At 38.3% G+C, this 24,938-nt stretch overlaps 1 protein-coding gene across 9 annotated transcripts in view; it reads right to left on the reverse strand.

Moving 5' to 3' along the window:
* Positions 1-24,938, reverse strand: part of LOC127942583 (inaD-like protein) — a 91,577-nt gene that overhangs the window by 51,338 nt on the left and 15,301 nt on the right. For 5 of the 9 annotated variants that reach the window (XM_052538401.1, XM_052538397.1, XM_052538400.1 and 2 more), the window contains exons 13-29: positions 24,636-24,770; positions 22,251-22,330; positions 21,941-21,997; positions 21,186-21,320; positions 20,082-20,258; positions 19,855-19,923; positions 19,326-19,526; positions 13,269-13,478; positions 12,765-12,863; positions 10,300-10,602; positions 10,040-10,112; positions 9,874-9,949; positions 8,695-8,772; positions 8,517-8,588; positions 7,689-7,866; positions 7,190-7,300; positions 4,240-4,299 (exon numbers count right to left, since the gene is read on the reverse strand). In XM_052538401.1, coding sequence (XP_052394361.1) covers positions 4,240-4,299; positions 7,190-7,300; positions 7,689-7,866; positions 8,517-8,588; positions 8,695-8,772; positions 9,874-9,949; positions 10,040-10,112; positions 10,300-10,602; positions 12,765-12,863; positions 13,269-13,478; positions 19,326-19,526; positions 19,855-19,923; positions 20,082-20,258; positions 21,186-21,320; positions 21,941-21,997; positions 22,251-22,330; positions 24,636-24,770 — 2,114 coding nt within the window. The remainder of the gene's footprint in view (positions 1-4,239; positions 4,300-7,189; positions 7,301-7,688; positions 7,867-8,516; positions 8,589-8,694; positions 8,773-9,873; positions 9,950-10,039; positions 10,113-10,299; positions 10,603-12,764; positions 12,864-13,268; positions 13,479-19,325; positions 19,527-19,854; positions 19,924-20,081; positions 20,259-21,185; positions 21,321-21,940; positions 21,998-22,250; positions 22,331-24,635; positions 24,771-24,938) is intronic. The other 4 variants (XM_052538398.1, XM_052538403.1, XM_052538399.1 and 1 more) reach the window with 2 other exon arrangements.

Raw genomic sequence — 24,938 nt, forward strand, 5'->3', positions numbered from 1 at the left:
TTGGTCAGTGGTCCATTGTTGTGAAAAATTTTTTTCACTATGGGATTTCTAGAGTTGTTCTAAGTTTTTAGAAACTCTATGTGATTTCCAGTGATGAAAAGAGTACTGAAAAAATATACTCAAATAAAAGTACCATTACACTCTGAAACGTAGTGTGAGTAGACTAAAAAGTACTCGTCCAAAAAACTAGTTGAGTAAAATATAGCTTATTTAAAAGTACTCATGAGTGGTGAGTACTGAGCTGTGGATTATACCCCCTTTTAATAAACACTCTAGGCTGCAATTTAAACATTTAAAAAACATTGTACATACTGTAATTCACATTATCTTTTGTTGTTTATTAGAAAGAATAAAGAATATCTATCATCCAGTGGTATTAATTTTGACTGCCAACTATTTAAAATACATCAAAACAACAAAATCGATTTAAGTCCTGAAAAGATGAAAGTTATTCTCAGTACAATCGTCACCATTTAAATCAAAGTTTGAAAAAAAATAATAATAAAATTAAAATCAGGTATAAGGCCACAGAGCCAGAGCATGCTATTGATGCTCATAAAATATTGTTTAGATAAATGCAAACAATATAAAACCATTATTCTCTCCAAATGGTGCCAGTTTTACTGTTTTGTGATAAAGAAATGAGAATCATAAACATGATAATTTATGTTATAATTTTAACATAAATGCATATTGTTCTAGAAGCAGGACAACATTTACTTAACTTGTTATGCTGATTCTACAATTTATAAGGAACATTCTTAATTATGAAAAAGCTGCTCTATTAGCAGCATCTACATCTGAATGGAACAACAAGCATTGAACTTAAATATTTTTTGCATGAGTGCACTTGCTAAATGAAGGTGGATTGTATAAAATTAATAAAAAACATTGTTTATTAATGAGCTGACTTATTACATCACGCGCTGACACAAATGCAGTATATTAACACCACGGTTCATCAATAAGATGCATACTGAATCTGGTACATTATTTCCACATTTTAGAGTGTTCCCAACAAACTTTTTCACAGCGCGCAACGTGCTCAAACTCATCAGGAGTCAACAAGCTGCCAACTTCTCCAAATGACTGCTGCAGGATGGTGTGTCTCTCTCTCTATACTGAAGTAAATGGGAATTAATTTACCAAGTAATAAATGAGGCACTTGCGGGATTATTAACATTGTACGCAATACCTGCGACCTCACACCAAATTTTGGGCTCTGTAGATAGGCTAGTCTATACAGATCATTTAGTAAGCAAAAATCCAAAAATAACATATTAGAGGAATATGCCGATAATGGAATTGATGCTTGAAGAATGCGCTTTCAGCAGCCATGAGTAACAGTAGCATACACAATTTGATTTGACGAGAGTCACGAGACGTGAGTCACGTTGATGGATGAAAATCAAATCAAAACAAGCATGTCACGACCACAAACGGAAGGAAAATAGCAGAGTAAAAGTAAAGACCCATCATTTAAAATTAAATGCATTAAAATGTACTAAAGTAAAAGTACAACATTTTTAAACTACTCAAAGTACTATTTCTGATAAAAACAACTTATAGTAACGTGAGTATTTGTAATTCGTTACTTTACACCCCGGTGATTTCTAGTGTTTGTAGTTTTTAGAACTTCAATGTGGGATTTCTAGAGTGTTTGTAGGTTGTTTTTTTTTTTTTTACATCAATGTGGGATTTCTAGAGTGTTCAGAGTAGTTATTAAGGACATTTATGTGATTTCTAGATTGTTGAGAGTAGTTTTTAGAACTTCACTGTGTGATTTCTAGATTGTAGTTTTTAGAACTTCACTGTGTGATTTCTAGATTGTAGTTTTTAGAACTTCACTGTGTGATTTCTAGATTGTTTGTAGTTTTTAGAACATCACTGTGTGGGATTTGTAGAGTGTTTGGAGTAGTTTTTAAGAACATCAATGTGATTTCTAGAATGTTCAGAGTAGTTTTTAGAAAATTAATGTGTGATTTTTAGAGTGTTTGTAGTTTTTAGAACATCTTATGTGTGAAGTCTAGAGCAGCGGTTCTCAATTCCACATTTTGTATGTCTCTCTTTGTAAACACACCTGATTCAGATAATCAGCTCATTAGAAGTGAGCTCTGACATGAGGCGTTTCTCAATGTCAAGGATACTTCCTTGGTTGGACTGATCCTTCCAAGTCACTTCCTTCAGAGGCTAGGTGAGACTCCTCTTTAGCATACGGAGAACACGTAAATGGAACAGGCTAGCAAGTGCACGTAATTGGATGGCACGAGGAATGGAATTGAGAACTGCTGAGTGTTTGTAGTAGTTAACACATAAATGTGTGATTTCTAGAGTGTCCCGAGTAGTTTTTAGAACATTAATATGCCATTTCTAGAGTTTTTGCAAACCCCCACATAATTTCTAGAGGTTTTTGAGTACTTTAACATGCTACATAATTTATAGGGTGCTCTAAGTATTTTTTTTGCACGTTACTATGCTTTCTGTAGGGTGTTCTGATTTATTTTTACCATGTTGCTATGCGATTTCTAGGAAGTTCTGAGTAGATTAAAAATACATTGAACATACAGGCTAAATAACACACTTGACCAGCGAGAACCGTGTCTAATCAAACAATCTGTCAACAGAGCAGCAGCTATAGTAGCTAATGTTAGCTAGCTGCCTCTATTGGGTCTATTAGCATTAATCAGCTGTTAGCAGCGCTTACAGAATGATGCTGTAATGTTTCACTGCTCCTGAGAGCTGCACTTACTGCTGATTAATAACTAAGTGATGGAAGAATCAGAAGTAGGAAGAACAGATGTGAATAAAGGAATTAGCAGTCAAGGCTAATTTTCCTATGTTTGCAAACAATTTTGTACATAATATGTAGGGGGTATATAACTCACTATAAAAGTAAATTGTTCCATTTAGTCTGTTTCGGTTTCCTTTTTAAAGCTAAATTTCCATTTTCTTTCTGAATGTACTACCCGAAATAGAAAGCAGAGTGAGTTTGTCTTCAGATACGAGCTGAAATGTTAATTAAATTTGTGGGGTGTAATTAGAGAGCCCCATATTCTGATTGTGGTGAATAATCACGTAGCCTCGGGAGCCGAATGCAACTAATGGATGAAGGAGCAATTAGGCAAATTACTGTCATTTCAAATTAATTGCTAGATAAAACCGCTTTAATCAAAATACAGCGACACCGGAGGTATCTAGAAGATTCAAAACCTGGATTCTTCTGCAGGTCTCTTGGGAAGAGACACCATTTCTCAGAAACATGGGCTTGCTGGTGCACATTTGTCCTCTTTCTTTCATTTTCTCTCTTGATTCTGGCACGCAGCGAGGGTTGAACCAGATTGTGATAGGTCGTGCTTTGATGTGAGTGGAAATCAGCCTCAGACACTTACACTAGTGGACACACAGACATCTGTGACAGCTGGGACCTAATAACAGATCATTATGGACTCTGCAGTTCCAGTGAGAATCATATTGCAGTGAATGCAGCTGTCTTGAGCTCTAACAAAGACAGCCAATATTATGTCTTCAGAAATCTTATATTTAATTTAATTTTAATCTTTTTTATTTTACTATATTAATTAAAACGACAGTTTTAGCAAGATTGCATACATTTTTTTAAAAATCTTGTTTTGTATTAATGACAGTCTGATACCACACAGAAAATCTAGCATTCAAAATCCATTTTAGTTTTTAAATGTACAATTTGCCATGAACATTTTGTAATAAAGAATTTTTTTTTAAAGGGGCAAAAACTATTACAAATACAATAATTAAATTCAAATGAAAATAAAATAATAAAAAAAGAATCTTGCTTATTATTATCTCTCAGTTTATGCACCGATATAAAATGTAGCATTCAAAATCCAAATTAAACCTGGAAATAACGTTTTTTAAATTCTAATAATTTTTTTTTTTTTTTTTTTTTTTTTTTTTTGATAATTAAGGTTTAACTTTGGATAAGGATTCTCAATATCAAAAGATTCAAATAAAAAAAATCTAAAAATGTTGAACTATTATTAACAAGTATTTTAATATAATGGTGCAATAAAATAAAGAGATTGAGTTAATTTTTATTTCACCACTTTTAAATAACACACACTAAATAACTAACAGCTCTATTTACAACATCTGTCAGTATATGCATATTCTCACAGGACCTGGGTTGAGAGGGCCAGAGCTGAAGGTGAAAGAGCCAGAACTCATGCGTGAGCTTGTGCAGAGCTCAGGCTTGTAACTCACCTGGGCTTCTTTCCTCTTAGCCTTGTGCTGTCTAATGCTGGAGGCCATCACTGAAACAGGCTGAGAACACACACACATAGATGCAGACAGTCAACCTCACGGATAACAAACCGGGACACATCAGCTCTAGAGATGTGCATTCCCTGACTGGGACTGAGAGCGAACCAAATCAATTATCTCAGACAGAGAAACACATCAATCTTTGACATGCCGTTATTGTCGCTATTACTATTGAAAGCATCTAATCAGGAGGGATTAGTGAATGGCATGAGAGCAGCACAAGATCCTCTGGCTGTATATATGATGAGGTCGAATTACCCAACCTACAGCACATCCGAGCTAAAGCCCGAAAAATCATTACGTTATATTAAACAACAGCTCTGCTCGCTGGTGCACAAGATGCAACCGCAGCCTTAAGGTCGACACAGACAGGTTCAGAAGAGCTTCTGCCCTCAAATCACACAGTTCCTTAATAACGATGCTGCTGGAGGCTTGCATGCTGCTCCCGACCACAATATTGTGAGGCCACAATCATCCAGTAGGTCTCTAGAGATGCATATTTCCTCCTCACATTTCAGTCACACTTCCTATATTCAACTGTGTTTTGTTATGTAAAGATTACTTAGAATAAGAAATAAAAAAAACATACTGGCCTGGGACATAATTGGTTGAATGATTTTGTTAATACATAATAAATATTTTTTTGTGTATTGAACTAATTTGTGTAATTAACTTTCCATTTTCATATGCATTTAATATAATTACTATTAATTCTTAATTAATGCATATGGTTATTTATTAACATTACATGTATTATTTGTACATTTATGCAATTTTATTACAATATTTAAATGTTTCTATTAAGGCTTACAGATATATTATTGCAAGACCTTAAGACATTTTTGTTTGCATATATACCATGAGTCAAGGTGGGTAAAAAAATAAATAAATAAATAAATAAATAAAATAAAAACATTTTTTATAATATTATATATATATATATTTTAATGGCGATCAGTTGAAGGCCTATTTTATTTTTAATCAGAAATGTGGTTCTGACGTCTTTTTCCCCAGTCACTTGAAACGGTCCATTTTGAATCGTTGTTACCAAAGGCTAGAAATGTGAAGAAAACAATAAACAATGTGGCACTCTATTCTGTCATAAATGGGATACCATTCATTCCTGAACTTTCTACCGTCCATTACAGTGACATTACTGATTGATATCCAGCATAAATATACATTAAAATATTTCAGTAATTTGAGTAATCACTATTACTAAATACTTGTGATTTTTATCATTTATAGAATTTTTTAAAAATTGTATTACAGTATCTGAATATTAGTGCCCCCACCCCATGGGCAGACTCAATGATAGTGGTTTACCCATTTCTGCACATACCACCTTACATGGTATACTAATAATGCCCTATTCCCCTAAACGTGTAATTGCTGATGTATGCTCATGACAGAATTGACATATGCACTTCCACTTACGATTTACTTTAGCTATTTAATTTTATTTATTTTTCATTACAATTTATTCACTTTAAGAATAAATTACTGCTCATATACAGCATTCACGTTGAACAAGAGTGAATGATTTATCCAGGTTTTTTTTTTTTCCTCTCATATTTTTGTAATGTCTGGGAAGCCAGAATGTGCATGCATCAACAGAAACTGTTTTTTTTTTCCAGCGAACCGTGCCATCCCTATTACCTCAATAATCAATCAATTACAGGCCTAAAACAATCATGCCCAGGCAGACGGATATTAGTACATCTCGTCACACCAGCACCCGCGTCTAAATCAGTTGTATGGTCTGGTTTTCAGTCTAAAACAGTTGCGTTAAGTATAAATGTCTCGTCTGTTTCGGGATGTGCGCGCGCAGTCAGCGGAGGCATTGCACCTCTCAACTCGCACCGGAGGCTTGCACCTTTTTTTCTCAGATTTTGAAAAATCTTCGCGATCGACTTAAAATGTTTCCAAGATCGACTTGTCGACCGTTGGTCGTTCATCTAGATTATAGATGAGCGACCAACTTTTTTTGAGCAAGCATTGATTATGCGTGACAGTCTCAATTTGTGGGACGCATGAATTGGGCTTCAAACGCTGTGCGCGCACGCGCTACGCGGGACGGGTGGTCACCCTAGTCAAACAGCAGAAATAAAAGAAAGAGACAGCTTCATGAAAATACAACACGGGATGATTTCCAACTTGAATCTCCTACACGAGCAGCATGGCTAAATGTGTTAGCGAACAACTACAGCATTTATTTGTGTTTTGTTAAGCTTTTTTCCCTTATGCAAAGACAAGGACACACATAAAAAATTAAATAAAAGAATGCCTGAGAGTTAAAAGATGAAAGAACCATATTTACTACAACATAGAGGCTCCTTTTGCACAGTAACACCAATAAATTGCCGTAAAATTACCGGAAGTAAACTGATGTTCCATCTTTGCAGTAAAGCACCATTCACACATCAGTATCAAAATACCAAAATGTGTCAAACGTTCACATTTATTTAGCTGCTTTTGGCCCATCGTATTAGATGACTTTATACATTTCTTTGACTTCCGTAAACAACGCGGAGTAAATGCACCATCCGCGTTAGAACGAACTTAGAGGTATTTTTTAAAAGGTCATATTCACACATGATCTCTTACAGACTATAAGTGTGAAAGGGGCTATAGAAAAATACTAGGGGCTACAAGCAATCAAAAGGCAACTAGATCTTTAATGGCAGAGCGGCGTCAGGAAGTGGCCCAAGAGTGCACCGTCATTTACCAGCCCTGAGTGGATTTAATATTGTTGAACTGGAAATGAATTGGCCCCGTTTTCATAAATGAGAGCACTCAAGCATGAACAAGGGAGGGGTTCATATCTGAGGTGCACAGAGGCAGGAGGAGGGGACGGCGTTTTAAAAGGAGTTTGAAATGGCAGGTTTACCCGTGGAGTGGAGGACAGGCTCTGCACGACGAAGACCACGGGACTGGACGCCGCTTTGATAGCCTGTACTGCCTCCTCATGGCTGGCATTCTGCAAGTCCACTCCACAAACCTATTTAATACAAAGGACGGAGGAAAAAAAAGAAAGAGAGGACAGAAGGAGGAGAAAGAGATAAGAGGGGATTTAAAAGGGACTTGCAGGATTTTCTTGTTTATTTTGCAAAAAAAAAACTATGCGCACATCATAAAAAGATAATTTACACATTGTTATAGGTGTAACGTATAGTAGCAAGAGTAGTGGGAAATCAAGTAAAGCCATTTTTAGTGCCAGAAAACCTTTCTAGGCAGATTCGGGGATAAATAAAAGCAACAAAACACAGAATATGACCCCTTTAAAATGGTAAGGAAGCAGAAAAGACCAGAATAATGTAATGTCAACAGATGAAGTGGCTATATTAAGAGCAAATGCGCCTGAAGGTGTCTGTGTGTTGCTCTCAGACCTGTAAGATCTTGTCTCCTGTTTTAAGGGCACCCGTGCGTCCAGCTGGGCTGTCTGGCAGCACCTGTTTGATGAAAATGCCCTTCAGTTCCTCTCCGTTCTTCAGCCTCTTTATAACGGTGCGGCCGCCCACTATACTGATACCCAGAGACTCCTGCGGCTCTGGCCACACCTCCACTCTAGGAAAAAAAGACATTTTATTAAAATAAATAGATACAATAATAAAAAAAAAATAATTGTTATTTATTATTTATTGTAACTTTAAAATATTACAGGATATATATATACACATACACACACACACCTAGATAGACATAGTATAATATAATATGATATAATTTAATATATTATAATTATTAAAAAGTGCATCCAGAAATGTCGGTTTCGGCACAGAATTTTCATTTTGGTGCATCCTTATATAATATAATATCATATAATAATATAAAAAAAAGAAGAGCAGAGGCTTATTTGATTTATTATCATGGATACAAAAACATCAAATCAGCACATCACTTCCTGTCCTTATCACAATAAACTGAGCTACATTAGCAGACATTGAAAAAAAAAAAAAAAAAATTATATATATATATATATATATATATATATATATATATATATACACTGATAGTGAGAGAGTGGGAGTGAGAGTGTGTGAGTGAGAGAGTGAGTGAGTGAAAGAGAAAGTGAGTGAGTGAGAGAGTAAGTGAGAGTGAGTGTGAGTGAGAGAGTGAGTGAGTGAAAGAGTGAGTGAGGGAGTGAGTGAGTGAGAGAGTGAGTAAAAATCTCCATGGAAATCTCCTGATTGACAGAAACTCTTCAGTGTTTTTACCTGCGTGGGGGACCCCAGTGACTGAACGCAGGTGTCTCCTCACCTTCTCCCTCCTCTCTTTCAGGCAGATCACTGCAGACAATACATTTACTTTACAGTCATAATAAAAAGCATCATTCTTAAACTTACCATCAAATTATAAAACATCAATGATTCTTAATGATGCAGAGTTTGCTACCTGTGGCCTTCTCTCATTGAACCGGCAGGCCCCTGTTTTCTTCTCTTCCTGCTGCAAGAGGAAGTGCGCTGTGCAGTTCTGCAGAGAGAAAGAGCGCACAAATCCCTCAAAGATGTATTACAGTCCCAGACTCAGTCTTAGTCACATATGCTAGATTGAAGCAGGTTTATGCAGAATAAACAGCGATTCTGACTTAATCACACTCACATTAACCATCTCAGATCTGCGTTCACAAAAGCAAGTGAAATTATTTCTTAAATATTTCACTTGATTAAACAGCATGAACAAATAAATTCCATTGTAATATCAGGGAAGAATAAAGTATGATTAATAATTTATAAAGAGGAGCGGAGCAAAGCCATCCAACAGCTTATAAACTTACTTGATTTAAAATTTCTGATACAAAAACATTAAATCAATCAGCATTACTTCCTGTCCCTATTAAAATCATTAAATAAACAGAGCTAGAACATACAACTAGAAGTGCTTTGAGCTTAACAAATTGCAGAGAAAGTGCTCTAGAAAACAAATAATAATACAACATTATAATATAATTATTATATTATAGAAAATACATTATTATATTGCTATTTTATAAAGAGTTTATTATTATTATTTATTGTTAGATTTATGTTATTTAATTATATTTATTTAGAACATTTATAGTTTATTCATAATTTAATAATAGTGCAAATATTTTCCCTTTCTGAAGATCAATATTGTGCAGTGAAAAAATTATTAATGTGTTAATTATTTCCAAAAACATGTATGTGCATAAACCAAAAAGCAGTCTCTCTCACACACATCTCATCTCTAATTTATGATTACCTGCTTAATTTGAATCTTATTTTTACATCTTTAAAATTCTAGTTTATTAACGGCCCTTGTTAATATTTAAGCACCACATCTGTCCAGCAGGTGGAGTTATCATTCCATTAGAAAACATAATCACAGTAATTAAAATTCCACACAGGGCACCTGATGAAAACAAGGACCAAAAATTCATAATCGCATAATAAGTCATAATCGCGTTGTGATTTTAAAATGTTGTCCCCTAAACCAAACTAAACCAATGACAACATGGCAATTTGTTGATAAACAGAAGTAAGCTGAGTGACGGATAGAGACGTGTGTGTGTGTGTGTGTGTGTGTGTGTGTTTATTACAGATGGAGACTCACTCTGTGTCTGTGTCGGTCAAGGTAAGCTCTGAGTCTGCCTCGCTGTCTGCTGCCTCGATCCATGTGGCAGACTGACCTGAGAACAGATGTATAATAAATGTCAAACTGCAATGAACTACAGTATATTAAGACTGAAATAAGCCTTGTTTCGAAGACAAATACTCACTAAGGGGAATTTGCGGGAGCTGCAGCTGAATCTTCTCAAAGCTTGTGCAAAGCTCATCATCCACCTCTGGAAACTAAACAACACAAGAATTCAACACACCCCAAAATAAAAAGAAATTATACCTTGAATATTCTTAAAATAAAATTCTCACTGTGACAACTTAAAATTCTCATTAATTTAACGCATTCGTTTTTGTGTGTGGTATCATTTGTTGTAATGGATTTCATTTCAATGGAATAAAAAATATTTAAATGTAAAACCTGTTCTTGTGCATCTGGTTGATTGTTGAACTTGTAGGGGCTGGATGGTGTTGGCTCTTCCCAGGAGCGAGTCTTAACACTCAAGTATGAAGGCAGACTGTCGCCCTTGACCTTGGAGCTCCCTTGGTCCTTCATGGTGTCCATCTCCTGCTCTTCATCATCCTCATCTACAGCCATCTCTCGCTCCAGGACGGGCAGGACGCCAATGGTGGTGAGGGGAGAGGTGTAGCGGGGCTCAGCGTCCAGGATAAGCTCTGGCTCCTCATCCAGGTCGTCAGATAAGACCGAGCCATTTCCAAAGTCCTATCCACAACAAAAATGATGTTAAATTTCTAGTCTGTTACTCACTCAAAGAAAAAGTCAGAAGAGTTAGTAAAGTAGTATAAATCCACCACTTTAATATGGAAAAGAGCAGCTTGAACATTCTGCTAAACATCTATTTCAGTGTTCCACAGATAAAAAGTCAGAATTTGACCAATAAAACCGAATTTGGATTTCTAGGACAAATATTTATTATATTGTTAATAGTATATATACCAATTTTTGGGGAATTTGACCCTGCAACCTTCTGACGACCAATCCAAAATTTTGAACCACAGAGCTATATTAACCAAAATACAAGCTAAAACGTCCATATTTATATGAACAATGCTAAAAAAAAATGCAATTTTTAGTCAAAGCAAGGCCTAAGAGCTGTGCTAAACTCGAACCTGTTAAATGTTCATATTTATATAATTCATGCTCAAAAATGGTATCTTTAGTTTTTTTTCATAGAAAGCTAGTCCAAGAGTTAAACTAAACTCAGTCTAAGACTATGTATTACTTTGAGGAGATAATTTTTGGTTGAAAAATCCCTTTAATAGCACTATGATAGTAATCTCTTGAGGGATTTGAACCCACAAACCTCTCTGGATAAAAAAACTAAATCTTGAACCACATGGCTACATCTAACAAATACAAGCAAAAATTCTTTCATAAGCACTCAGAAAAGTGCTGTATTCAATTCAGTCCAAACCTGCCCAACTTTGTTTCATTTTTTTGAGTCGACCCCACCCCCGAAACTCCTGATAGTGAAACCCTATGCTACTTTATACCCCTTTTTAACATTCCTCCCCCCTAAATTATCCGCTAACAGAAACGTCTGATGTTGGAGTGGGCGTGGAGGGTAGAGACATCTCACCTCTCATCTGTCTGCTGCATACAAAGCAGCTCTTTCTATCCCTGCAACAGGGTGCCGGAGCTTGTCCTCCTCTCCCTCTTCCACACACATACAGATCATAAGAGCTGAAAGCGCACTTTTCCCCTACGATGCTCCAACAAGCCGACTCAGCGCCTTTCTCACTCACCCTTGCAGCGAGCAGAACCAATTTGTCATGAAAAATGTGTCGAGTCTAAAATCCTAATGGCGCAATTAGTCTCGTTTTGAGTAGATTTACGGCAGCACTTGACTCGGCCGCCTCAATTACATCTTTGCTAAAATTCAAGGATAATATGGTACATTTCAAAGGCCCATAGAGGGGTCATGCATCAGCTCTAAAAAGATTTCTCTCATGAGGCTCGCTCATTTGTTCCTCTTTTTCCTCACTCATCTTCTTTTGCTCGAGCTCTTTTTCTTTCTCGCTTGGGATCTCTTTGTTAATAACGACTGTAGTTGGGGTTTCTTTGCTACATATTGATGTACATAAGTGTGTTTTCAGATGATGGACCAGGGGTCTTCAACTTTTTCCTCATGACAACAAAACATTTAGCCTAACTTAAGCTTACTAACTTCTGCTTTTGTTACAGTTAATGTTTTATTTTTACATTATATTTTAAATAATTTTTAAATCAAAACAGAGTTTTAAAGTTTATATGTATAAAAAACTGTGGGATGTTTTATAAGGTATACTGTATATGTGAATATAAGATTATAGTATTTATGTAATGTGTGTATATATATATATATATATATATATATATATATATATATATATATATATATATATATACACTATGGTTCAAAAGGTTTGGATCTGTAAAATGTGTAATTTTTTTAAAGGAGTTTCTTATGTTCACCAAGGCTGCATTTATTTGCTTGAAAATACTGTAAAAACAGTAATATTGAGAAATATCACTATTTTAAAGAAGCATTTTTTATTATTATTAATTTATTCTAAAATTATTCCAGTGATGCAAAGCCTAATTTTTTGCATCATTGCTCCTGTCTTCAAAGTCACATGATCCTTCAGAAATCATTCTAATATGCTGATTTTCTGCTCAAGAAACATTTCTTATTATCAATGCTGAAAGCAGTTACAGTGTAAAATTTCGTGGAAACCATGATATTTTTTTTTAATTAATAGAAATCTCAAAATAACAGCATTTATTTAAAAGTCTTTTGCAAATGTCATTTTTTGTTCAATTTTATGCTAAAAATAAGTATTAACTGCTTTCAAAAAAGTGAACTAAAAGAGTATTCTGAATACCTCTTGCATAGATGGAGTGACGGAATGCTTTGCTGTTGTTTGCTCATCAGCGCCCTCTACAGCCCAAGAGGACTGCTGCCCACTACCTTTGACCTCTGCCTGTGTAGTTCAGACACAAAACAATGCAAAATAAACTCAGTGACTAAACGGACATATCATATATAACACTGTGCCAATAGCAGGATGAACCAAACATTTAACTACCAAAAGCCAAACATGCTTTTATAATGCTTACCTAACAGTGTAACAGTAACCTAATTCACATTTATGGTAAACATCTGATTTACATAGCACAAAAATTGAAAGAAAAATTGTGAGATAAAGTTTAAAATAAGATATAGTCATATTGTGAGATATAAAATCACTCTTTTAAACACTATAAAGCTCCACAAGCCAAAGTAATACTTTGAAGAAATACCCACCAATCTTAAATATTTACTCAAATAAACACTTCCAGCTCTGAATGTTAACAGAATGAGGCCATAATTACATAGTGGCTCTTACCACCAGTGGTTTCCTGATTCCAAGGTAGACTCTCCCAGGCGGAGCAGATTTGAGGACCTCTACCGCCTGGGCCAGAGAGCATGTTTCCAGATGAGTGTCATTGACGAAAACCAGCTGGTCACCCGGGAGGAGCCCCCCGTGATTGTCCGCCACCCCTCCAGGCACCAGAGAGCGGATGACAATCACAGAGCGTGCAACATCCAGAGGGTCCTGCAGAGGGCAATGCAGACCAACGCAAACACACAAACAGAAAAACAGAGGGGAAAAAGAAACATGAGAACAAAGTGAGGAGCGATGGTGACCCTGATTTAACCTATACATCACAGTCACATCAAAAAGCAGATCAAGAAGACTGCCTTTTGAAGTTTCACTTATGTTTAAATTGTAATACAAACATTTAATTAAAACAGCACCTGTGTAAGCAGAGCATAAAAATTTGCAAACAAGCAAATGGGTCATTCCTGTTATGCGGCACCTTTTGAATGCTACTTAGAGAAAACCTCACACATATGTACTTCACAACAGGATTGATTTGGCTAGCTTTGCATTGAAATCCACTTCCAAAAGAGTGGAAGGCCAAATGAGGCCAACTCCAACATCCCAAGCGCTATGGTATCAATCACATCTCTGGGGAGCTCTGCCATAAAACCGCAATTCAACCGATTTGATGTCTCCAACAATATATTTCATGACCCATATGGGCGGCTTTTATGTGGCGAATGACAATATAAAAGTGATTAACAAGTAGTTATTTCAGAGTAAAAACTGAAGCGGGAGCACAGTCATTAGTAATCTCATCTATCTGCCCATGAACATTTACAATCCAACCATGTCAAAAGACCTGACAAATGGACGATCCTTGCATTTTTTGAGATTTCTGACATGAATCTCTTCTACTGTAATGTTAAAAATGAAAAGTGTGTTGTTTTTTTAATCATTTCAGTATCTGGAGTTGTTTTTTGGACAAGACCACAAAAGACATGTCAAGGTTCAGACCACAATGACCACTCAAAAAAAGGAGATAATATATTATTGACAAGCATTTTTGACAGCAGAGGCCCCTGAGTGAAACTGCAGACCGGGAAACTTCACCCAGATCAACCATTAAAAGTGGGTTAGCAAACCCGGTAATTACTGCCCCCTGATTACCCAGTGAGCCACTGCTGCACGGGAAGCAGACGAGAAGAGAAATGCAATTTCAGAGCGAGATGAACTGAGGCCTGTAGAAGGGGAAGAAAGAGGAGAAAAAAAAGACAGGAAAAAGTTGGAGAGAGGATTTGAAGTTCCACTCCAGCTGGCGCTTTAGGAGGACACAGGCTGCATTGTCCGGCTGCCGGGTTCCAGCCAAGCGTGCTTTGCTTTCCAAGCCCTGCTCTCATCCCACATGGCCAGTGATGTCAGTAGAGCAGCTATGAAAAAAAGGCAAGGGGAACAGGCAAGCACAAGGGGCCCCTAATACGACAATGTGTCACCTGCTAGGGAATAAAGATACCGATCAGTAAGGATGTTCACACAAGAGATGGAAAGAAAGTGAGCTAGGTTGCTCCATTTCTTATTCATGTTTTTATCTGATTGCACATATGATTAAGATGGCATATTGTACATGGCTCATTGGGGGAGCAGCGGTCTCCCATGTTACAGGTGTGAATAACTTTTTTAGATCCAAAGAAAATGACAATCCCAGAAGTCCCTAGCGGGTGGTGAAGATTACAGATTCCACACAACCACCGACAGCATAAAATAGTCAAAACTGGATTAAATTAGTTTGGGTCAATGCAAACGAACATGCCACAATATTTTACCGCGGACTACATACTCTTAAGGTGATGATACACAGGGCAAATTTTAGAGCAATGTTGTTTGCCAATGATTCAGTCAACGGGCAACCAGGTGAGACATGGGGCTTACGACCGATCTAAAGTATCTAGATAGAAATGTTTTGCCCATTCTCAATGGGAAACTGCTCAAGCAGAAACTGTTGGCTAGCTAACAGATGGGTATGAGCATTGGCGGCCGGATTGGATATCCCATATTTCTTGCTGGGCTAAGGTTGGCTACTGTCTCCTCCGAGTGCCAAGCATTCCCTTGGCTGGCCCTGCTTGTCAAACGGGTTGAAATTCTTCAGCGTGGTGTCAGGCCGACAGTAAATCGGCTGTTTCACAGGAATCAATAGCAGGCCAAGTCATCTGTTTTGCTCCTGCGCTCTGCATCACCTTCAATCTTGCTGAACAGAATACCAGGAACTCCAGGACATCTGCCTTTTGCTTTCTTTTCTGTTTCAATCCATCTTTTGGTTGTTCTCACTGTAGTTGCTTTGAGATGAGAACTTCCATGGCACGGCCAAGCATGTTGTACAATTAGATAAATTCCTTGAAACTACACTTTAAAAATAACTATTATTTATTGGCATCTATGGTTCCATGAAGAACATTAAACCTCCATTGAATCTTTTCATTGCACAAAAATTATTGATAGTGGAAAAAGGTCCTTAAATTTACTAAAAGTTCACATTAAGAAAAGTAATGGTTCTTAAGAACTGTTCACTGACTAACCATTAAGCCACATCTGTCCAAATGTCTAGTTTAGAAAAATATCATGGCATTCAGAAGTAAAATAAATGGATGGCAGAATGTTACCCACTTTGTTTACTTTGACAGTTATTCACCACTTTCTTGCTACAAGCTGGATCCTAATATTGCAAGACACCATTGCGAAATGACAACACAATGTTAGAACAATTGTTCACGGCTGAAAAGCGCAATGCATTTCATTCTTTAACATATTCAAATTAAGGGTGGTGTCCTATAGTCGAATTGGTAACTTATTTCCCTGCTACAGTAATAAAATAGCCCTTGGTCAGTTTCTGCAGCTTCAGGCCACAGAATAAATAAACAACAATAAATAAATAATAACACGCTGGGATGATTTATGACTCTCCTTTAAAACATTCACTGGATGAGACTAAATGCTGTATTGATGTGCAGGTTAGGCGCTTTGAACCATCGAAATGATTCAAAAATGCATTCTCTCAGATCTCTTCTCTTTGGACAGCATGAATTATTGGAGCCATACATCCACTAGCGAAGTTTCAAACTAATTTGTTTTGCCCACCAAAGGTTTACAGCCCACCTGCAAAAGGCCTTTCATGTAAATGTATATGATTCCGTGGAAAACGGCATTTGTAAAAGCAAGAACCTTCGGAGAACGTTGCGGTTCGAATTCTTCCTGTTCTTTAAGCTTATTATTTTTGTGAAGGGAGTCATTTCACTTTTTGAGTCTGGTGTAGGGCCGACATCCTACCCAAACAGAAAGTTACGCTAAGCCATGTTCCCTTTGGGCAGCTTACATCTATCCTACACCCTTCGCGGGAGATCTGCTCAGTCATATTTCAGTTGCACCGTGACTTCATGTGCACACTTCAAATGTTAGCGAAAACTCGTAGTAATGACTTTTAAATGGCCATGAGAGTACAATCCTACTTAAAACAAAACCACCACAACCCGACCCTTCAGATCAGTTGTTTGGCTTCAAGAAGACCTTCATTAATCTCCATTACCAGGATTGCTAGTACTACCAAGCGGTCCTTCTCATATTGCTATGTAGCTCTTCTTACTTCGAGATCTCCTACTTGTAATAGCAAAAACCTGAGGCGTGACTCCAAATGATTTCACCGTCGCCACGTCACTCAGTCACACGGTCAGGGGTGTCATTAGGGAAGAAAAACTCCCTGGTTTCCAGCTGTCAGTGTGAGCATGGGCTCTCATCAATCTAGCTGCAGTTACAAGGTCTGCTTGCATTAGAGGTAATACTAGTGGTTGAGATGAGAAGAAGAGAAGGAGGGTGGTAAGAAGGAGGGAGAGATTGAAGGTTCTGGAAGGCTTCGAGCGTGTCTGCAGGTCTCGAGGTTGCCTCCTCTGCCTTATCAGCTCAGGCCTCTTACTGGAGAGAGTGGCAAAATCAATTTCCCCCTTGCAGACTGGAGAGGCCCTAGCCCATCCGCCGCGGGAAACAAAAGAAGTCAAGAAGAAAGGTTGAGAGATTCCTCCTCCATTAGAAGAGCATGGAAGACCGTACCCATCATTGCATAGTTTGAGTTGCTCACTTTCGTCTTTCTGGCAATTCCTTACAGCTCATACATTTATGGACATTTTAACACTTCTTTCACTTCAAACGCCTACACCCCCTCCTCTGAATCAATTCCCACCCATCATGCATCAGGCCCTCGGGTTGAAAAGCGTTAGTTTCGGTGTAGATAAGCCAACAGACAGGGCTAGGTGGAGGGGGCTCAGCTGGAGCCGAGCAAAGATGGTGAGTTCGACCGAGAGGAAGCCACACAGGTCAATATGGTTTCCAATAAACCCCAGGGTGCACCAGCAACTGCTCCAGAAGATCTGCAAAGTAAGCTTTAGTGCTTCAGCCTCTTCACGACAATGATCTATGATCCAAGTTGCAAGGCTGGGAGTTTCTTGTCTGCTCGCCTTGGTGGGGATGAGATGATCTCAAATTCAGTGTTGATGCAGTATTGATGCAATTCGTTCGTACTTGTTCATGTTGCAAAAACAAACTATAATCTCATAATAACAAGAGAAAAAGAAGGACTTTGAGTCAGCAAAACATTTTTTATCATCGCATTGAGCCTATAGACTCTCTCCCGAGTTTCCTCATCCCTGCTCTATCTTCATTTCTTCATTTATTAGAGGAAGAATTTAAAGGATCACTGCTCAGGTTACTGCCATTAAGCAGCAAATGTAATTCAGTCCATGTCGCCGTGGCCCACCATCACTTAAAGCTGCCTCTGACGAGGAAAGAAGCATATCTTACCATTAAAATATGATCTCTGTTCAGTTTCGCCACGATGCAGTGGCCATTTATTATAGTCCTGATGAAGTTGCGAAAGCATAGGCATGCTTTTCTCCTGCCAATACTGTTTCCCTGCATGAAATCAATTGGAAGCCATTGCTGGATAATATAAAACACGAGGCGTCCCACAGGACCAGAGAAGTGCAGGTCTGCGGGAGAGGTTCTGCATTCTAAGTGGCCTCATTACATGATCACTTCTGATTCAGGATCAACGTGCAGTTATGTACTAACCCTGATTAGAGGGCTAATGAAGGAAGGAGGAAAGCAGCTTTTCGTTCTAAGTGAGTAGAGCAAAGGGTTTGATGGCTGGCGCAAGTCCAGATAAACAGCGGCGGCCCTAGTCAGAAAGGTTTCACTGCTTTCTTTTGTTCAGTGTCCAATGACTTGTGACATCAACGCACGTTTCCTGTGATCACTCCTGTGATTAATAGAGTCTGGTCTCCTTTTCCTCCACTTAAAGGATAGTTCATAAAAAATCGTGAAGTTACTTTTTCAAATAGCTAACTAAATGGTGAATGAGAGTTTCTCTGTTTGTGATCTCATTTTGTGTGCCAAATATATTTATTTGTATAAATTAATTGTATTTGTAATTGAAAATGACATAATATGATTTTCAAAAACTGACATTGTTACCTTTATTTGTTAGAATATGTATAACTCAGAATTTTAACCAATTTCTTTTTAACCAAAGTTCATTGATTTATCAGTGAAATAATCGATGATCAATCGTTCTAATAATCGTTAGATTAATCGATTATCAAAATAATTGCAATAATTGCAATAGCCCTATTCTGTTCTAAATTGCAGATGAATAAAAATTCCGTTATTACTTAAACCTAAACTTAACATACACGTTCACAATAATGGAATATTTTTAGAATGTAAAAGACCATGAAGCCGTCATCATAATACTTGTATAGTTAATTGTGACTGGACCTCTTGTCGTTTTATCTGTTTGCATACTGAACTTTGATTGGTTTTGTTTTTACTACATATTTTTTATTCATTTTTAGCTGGTTTTATGGTGCAAGGTGACTGTGTCAATTCTTCCATGGAGATGACAAAACTCAAAACTTCTTGTAAACACTTCCTGAAATGTAAATTGAACTTAAGTTTTTTCTCAGACTTACCCCCCCCTCCAAAAAACAAACAAACAAACAAACAAACAAAAAAAACAGAAATTAGTTAATTCCCCACCTGATAGTCTAGTATGCTGAAGCCAAGACCTCGCTCTCCTTTCTCTAGTTCTAGCACCTGCACATTTGGAGACCACAGAGCTAGTTCACTTTCATCTTCTTCATCATCATCATCCTTCTCCTCATCCATCTGCTCTCTCTCAGGGTCACCTGGCTCTAGGGGCTCTTCTTTATCGTGAACTCTTTGCTCCACTGCTGATGCCTGACAGGCAGGAAAAGAAAAGCACAAATCATGACCAGTTAGTAGTGGTTCTCAATTGGTGGGTTGTGACCCCAAAATGGGTTGCAGGTCTGTTCTGTTGGGGTCACTTAATCAATCAATTGCTCAAGTTTATGCATTGTTACAATTTTTTCATATAGTATATATAGCTGAGCTATAATCCAGGTATAAAGTTTAATTAGAGGAGGGGTCTCCAAACTTGGTCCTGGAGGGCCAGTCGTCCTGCAGAGTTCAGGTAAACAAACTTTGCTGGACACCGGCCCTCCAAAACGGAGTTTGGAGAGCCCTGCATTAGAAGGTATGGACAAACCTGAAACTCTTCCCTCATGCTGTCACGTAGATTTGTATCTTTGGCAAACATGGAGAGGTTATTCTCAATCTGTAAAATTATTACAAAATGAGCAGGTATACATTATTTTGCAGTTTTATTTCGAATGTATTGGCCAATGCAGAGTAACTTGCCAAAGGCAATTTTGACTTGCATTTGGCAGATGTTGCGAGTTAATTTTGGATTCTCTGTGTGGATGTATTTGTTACCTGCTCCTGTAGGCTGACTGAGGGGCTGGATGAGTGCCACTCTTCAGATTCAGGGTGGTATTCGCTGCCTTCTTCCGCGAAGCGTCTGCAGCAAACCAAAGTAAAGGGAGGAGGAACCTCTCTGAGGAACGCAAGAGCCTCTCGTCTGGACTTCCCATACAACTGCACGCCATTCACCTGCAAATACAACACACATTTTATTTGGATAAACTTTACTCTCAAGCGTACTGAAAATATTTGTCAAGGATGTTACAGATCATATTAACATCCTATGGGGAGCTTATTAGGTTGGTGACTATATTACACTCCGTCTTTGTGGCACTCACTGGCCATCTTTGATTGCTATTTCATGAAGTGGGAAAGCCTGAAGCTGCTATGTCAAATCGGGCGGCACTGTGCCATCTGCCCAAACCGGGGGAAGCCATAGTCTCCACACATCCTTTCCCTTACACACACACACACACACACAAACATACCATCGCTGTCCCACAGAACATCTTAAGCATCTAGCAAGGCCAAGAGGAGTACATTAAGATATTTAAGTTACACTGCAATATGGGATTTTCATAAATGATTCTTCAGAGACTCAACATATACATTGTCCATAGGACGTAGCCTTGAGGTACACCACATCTCTCTATAAGCCACTTCTCCTGCAGCCCTGCAAACCTCCCCCGGTTTAGCCATCCAGGCTCCTGCCAACAGCAACAGGTTGAAGGCACAGCGGCCCTCAGCCACCTGACCAGGTGGGAGGGGGAATTTTAGAGGGAAGGGGCCGGAAGCAAGGCCAGTGGGGAGGTTAAGGCAGGGGACAGTCATGCAGATGGCCTCGGTCAGACTCTGGAGCCCTCCTGCCAGAACATCCATGAGCCAGCAGCAGCAACAGCAGCCGCAAGCCTTCCTGGAGGCTTGGTGCTGGCAGGACGCAAAGGTCAGTGTTATTAAAGCATCCGAGAAGAGGCTCACCAAAGCAAGCCAAGAGCAAAGATGTAGGCTGGCCAAACCATGGGAGCCCATGTAACCATAATGCCAAAGAGTGAGGGAGCAAGAAAGACACACGTCGGCAGTGTAGATGCTATTTAAAGCACTATTTAATGACTTTACCTCCAGAAGTTCATCCTCTAGTCGAAGCAGTCCATGTTTTGCTACTGGACCCTCAGGAGCCACTGTGGAAATGTAGTGGTGTCCATCAAAAGAGTCTAGTTCCACGCCCAAGCGCATTGTGTGTATTGGGAGAAGCTGTAGAAACATAATTTTTATGGTTTGACTCACTCAGTGTGATCACTACTGAGTATGGCTGGGTGAGATTTAATTATATATCTTGATATTTAAGTGTTTGCTCTAGAAGGGTTTCTTGCAAGTGCTAAAACACAGTAAAATCTAAATTCTACATGGTTTTTCACTAAACGAACCCAAGGATAAAATATTTTTTCTTTATATGCACCAATATTACAGTGTATGTGTATATATATATATATATATATATATATATATATATATATATATATATATATATATATATATATATATATAAACATTTGAATAGATCAAAGCTTTTTGGGAACTTCAATATACCTTTTTGTGTGATAATTCAAACAATTTGTTCAGGGTTTTGAATTGATTCATTGTAAAAAAAAAAAAGCGGATTCACAGAAATTAATTAACTTGTGAGGAGCTAAAAACCATCTTGATATCTTAATGCTGTCATACTTGCAAGTCGTGAGACAAAGAAGAATTACACGTGTCCAACTCGCTACCATCTGTACTATATATAATGAATATTTGATAGATTGCCATGCCCTACTAGAGAGATGAATGAACGGTTGAATGAACCATGAATCGTACGGTTTCCACGTTACCTTGGAGTACTTCTGCAGCTCAATATCATCATCTATGACAGGGTCAAGCTGTACAACCTGTAAAAATAAAAATGTCAACACACTTCCTTTTTGGTAAATAAAACCAAATAACAGTGTGTCAGCACATGAACTCAAATCCAACAGGAGTCAACTGACACAATTTATAGCCAAATTAAGCTGGTCGATCGAACATCTCTTATCACAGCATGCGTAAGTGCAGGCGGTTTTTGCTGATGTGCAGTTTGCTTCATGTTTAATTGAAAGCCGCACTTAGCATCTGTTAACATTACTTCCCCTACATTTTGCTTACCATAACATCGTAATGTGGACCAAGAGCCTGTTCCCATTTAACACGAAGCTCCATCTCCGTCAGCGGGGCTGGCTCTTGCACTACAACACACACACAATAATGAGAGCAGTGTTTAAAGTCAATTACCGCCATTTGGGTGCCCACTGTCCGTGACAGAGTGAGTGGAAACGTATGACATTAATGTCAGGTGCCGCATACTAGCATGGGATTGATGTCAATCTGACGGATGAATATAATCAGAGGGCTGAGAGTGCGCTGGGGGCAAAAGTTGAGAGAGGAGTCAGTAGTGATAGTGCAGAAAAAGACAACGGGACGCCTGGGAACAGTATCGGCTGGAAGCCCAAAGGACAATGGAGGCAAATAAATGGGTGGAACTGCTTTTATGGGCACTTGTGACCCCTAACTATGATATGGGGTGGGAATAGCAGGGGGTTTCAGAGAAATATGCTCTGGGTAAGAAAATAATAAAGTTTTTCTGTAACCCAAGCAGTAAATTTAACAGACATTAGCAAGGAATGATGTACAATTTGGTCTCCTATTACTACAAACAATAGAGACACATTAAATATGTTGATAAAAATAAGCTTACATGATAGTACTTCTTAACAAAACATCAAATTTCAGAATACTACCTTAAAATGTAATGTAGTCATATAATATCTTACAAAATGAATGAAAAACAAGCTTCTTTTACAGACCACTTATACAAAAAGCTGACTTTTTCAAGAGTTTCAGGTCCTGTTGTGGACTGGTATGCTAAAGCACGTTACGGTAAAAAGTAAAGTCAGTGAGTGAGTGAGAGTGAGGGATGCAGACCTGATTAAATTAGCATTTCTAACGCCTCACTCACAACACCATTCATCACAAATGTTTGACTATATTAATACAGCAATGCATCGCTTCTACACATGGGACGTCAAACCCCAGCCAACATCTGCAGCCCAGGTGCGGCGCAATGGAAAATATGGAGAACAGGGGAAATGTTGATCACGGCAATGGCTTGTTATGTTTATGTATCAGGAAAAACTCTGCTGACACCGAGAACAAATGTCCACCCCCCATCCAAACGTCACTCAACATTTAAAAGAGGGCGTCACATGGGAGAAGTTACAACAGACCCACAAAAGTTGAGTAAATGAGGTTTTACATAGTACTTCCTGTGGTTTTTAACTGCTTTAGGCATTTCTGGAACAACTGTGGACTATAATTATACCAGCGTGGACCGATTGTCACCGTTTCTTTGTGACTGAGCGCTCTCGCTGTCAACTTTTGCAATGATTTTAATAGGTCGAAACCGCCGGTGTGACAGAACTTGGAAAAAGTGCAGAAAACCCGGCAGCAACTAGTCCTTGTTGTCCACATTTTTGTACCATTAGGGCTGAAACACATCTGTTTTCAGAGACTTTCAACATTACATGACACAAAAGAAGCCATATAATGGCACTTCCAGAGTAGTTATCTTTAAAATCGACGGGTGAAATTTAGCGAAGCCTCTCAGTTTACTTTTATCAAATGTCACGTCAATGTACCAAAATAATTTTTGCGCATTATCCATAAAGAAAATATTTAAACATCTACACACTCACATGGCAATATCATTTCTTAAGACCACAGGGGGAAAAAGGCGGGAGGTGAAAGTATGATTAAAGCAGTGTGTGTTTTGACTCGAGGGCAGCTATCATTTTACACGTGCTATGATTCCAGCTTTGGGAAATGAGTCCCTGACAACCAATCACTGTTATCCCGGGCATGTATTGGCTCAGTGCAACAGAACGCTTTATTTAGGAGTTTGGCAGGTACCGGGTCTTGTCCGGATTAATTAGGGCAGAATGTTACCAGAGCTCTGGGCTGCTTCGGCTTCCGCTTACAGGTCGCCTATCTCCATATTTATTTCTGCCGGCTAACATGACTGGAACAATGCATGCTAGGCTCGGTGTAGAAGCTGGCCTGAATCTGACCTCCATGCAGAAGGGAGCGCCCAAGGAACGGATTCATCAGTTTTAAGCCCAAAGTATACTTCGGCTTTATGCGTATGATAGGGTATGTGCATACAGTGTGCATGTAATGCAGCCAACAGTGTGGTATGTCAAATCTTTGCCTGTATGCTCAGCTTCTGTGATTTTGTTTTGTCCAAAAGTAAGCAATGCTGCCCTGGCTAGTTTTTTCAAATAAAAACAAGAATAAAAAAAAATATTAACAACGGGCTCTGAAAATTACACTTAATTCTAAGGGAAAACTAGTTTTCATTCCCCATCAACAGATTTTAAAAATGCCAGATATCGGCCGATATATCGGTCTTGGCCTTGGTCAACCACTAATATCGACCACATTGTTGAACACCTGTATGTGAGCGAACAGAAGTGTTTGTGTGTTGTATGAACTCACTTTTCCCCTGCAGCTGTTGTTTGATCCCACTCAGAGCAGGGTCCATAGACTCAACCACAGAGCCCCTCTGAACATCCGCCCGTGCCTTGATCTCAGACGATCTCTTCAGAGACACGCGCGACGACTCTCTCTGGACTATATCAACACACCAGTATATAAATATACACACTTAATTCTGAATCAACAAATATTCGTAATCATTTATGAAGAGATAAATATATATAAAGTCCAAGTAAGTATGACGATTTTGTTTTTAAGATCAGAAAACAGTGTGAATGACGCATCAAAACCTAATTCTATCAA

Source organism: Carassius gibelio, chromosome A22, assembly GCF_023724105.1.
Source record: "Carassius gibelio isolate Cgi1373 ecotype wild population from Czech Republic chromosome A22, carGib1.2-hapl.c, whole genome shotgun sequence".
NCBI classification, from domain to species: Eukaryota; Metazoa; Chordata; class Actinopteri; order Cypriniformes; family Cyprinidae; genus Carassius; species Carassius gibelio.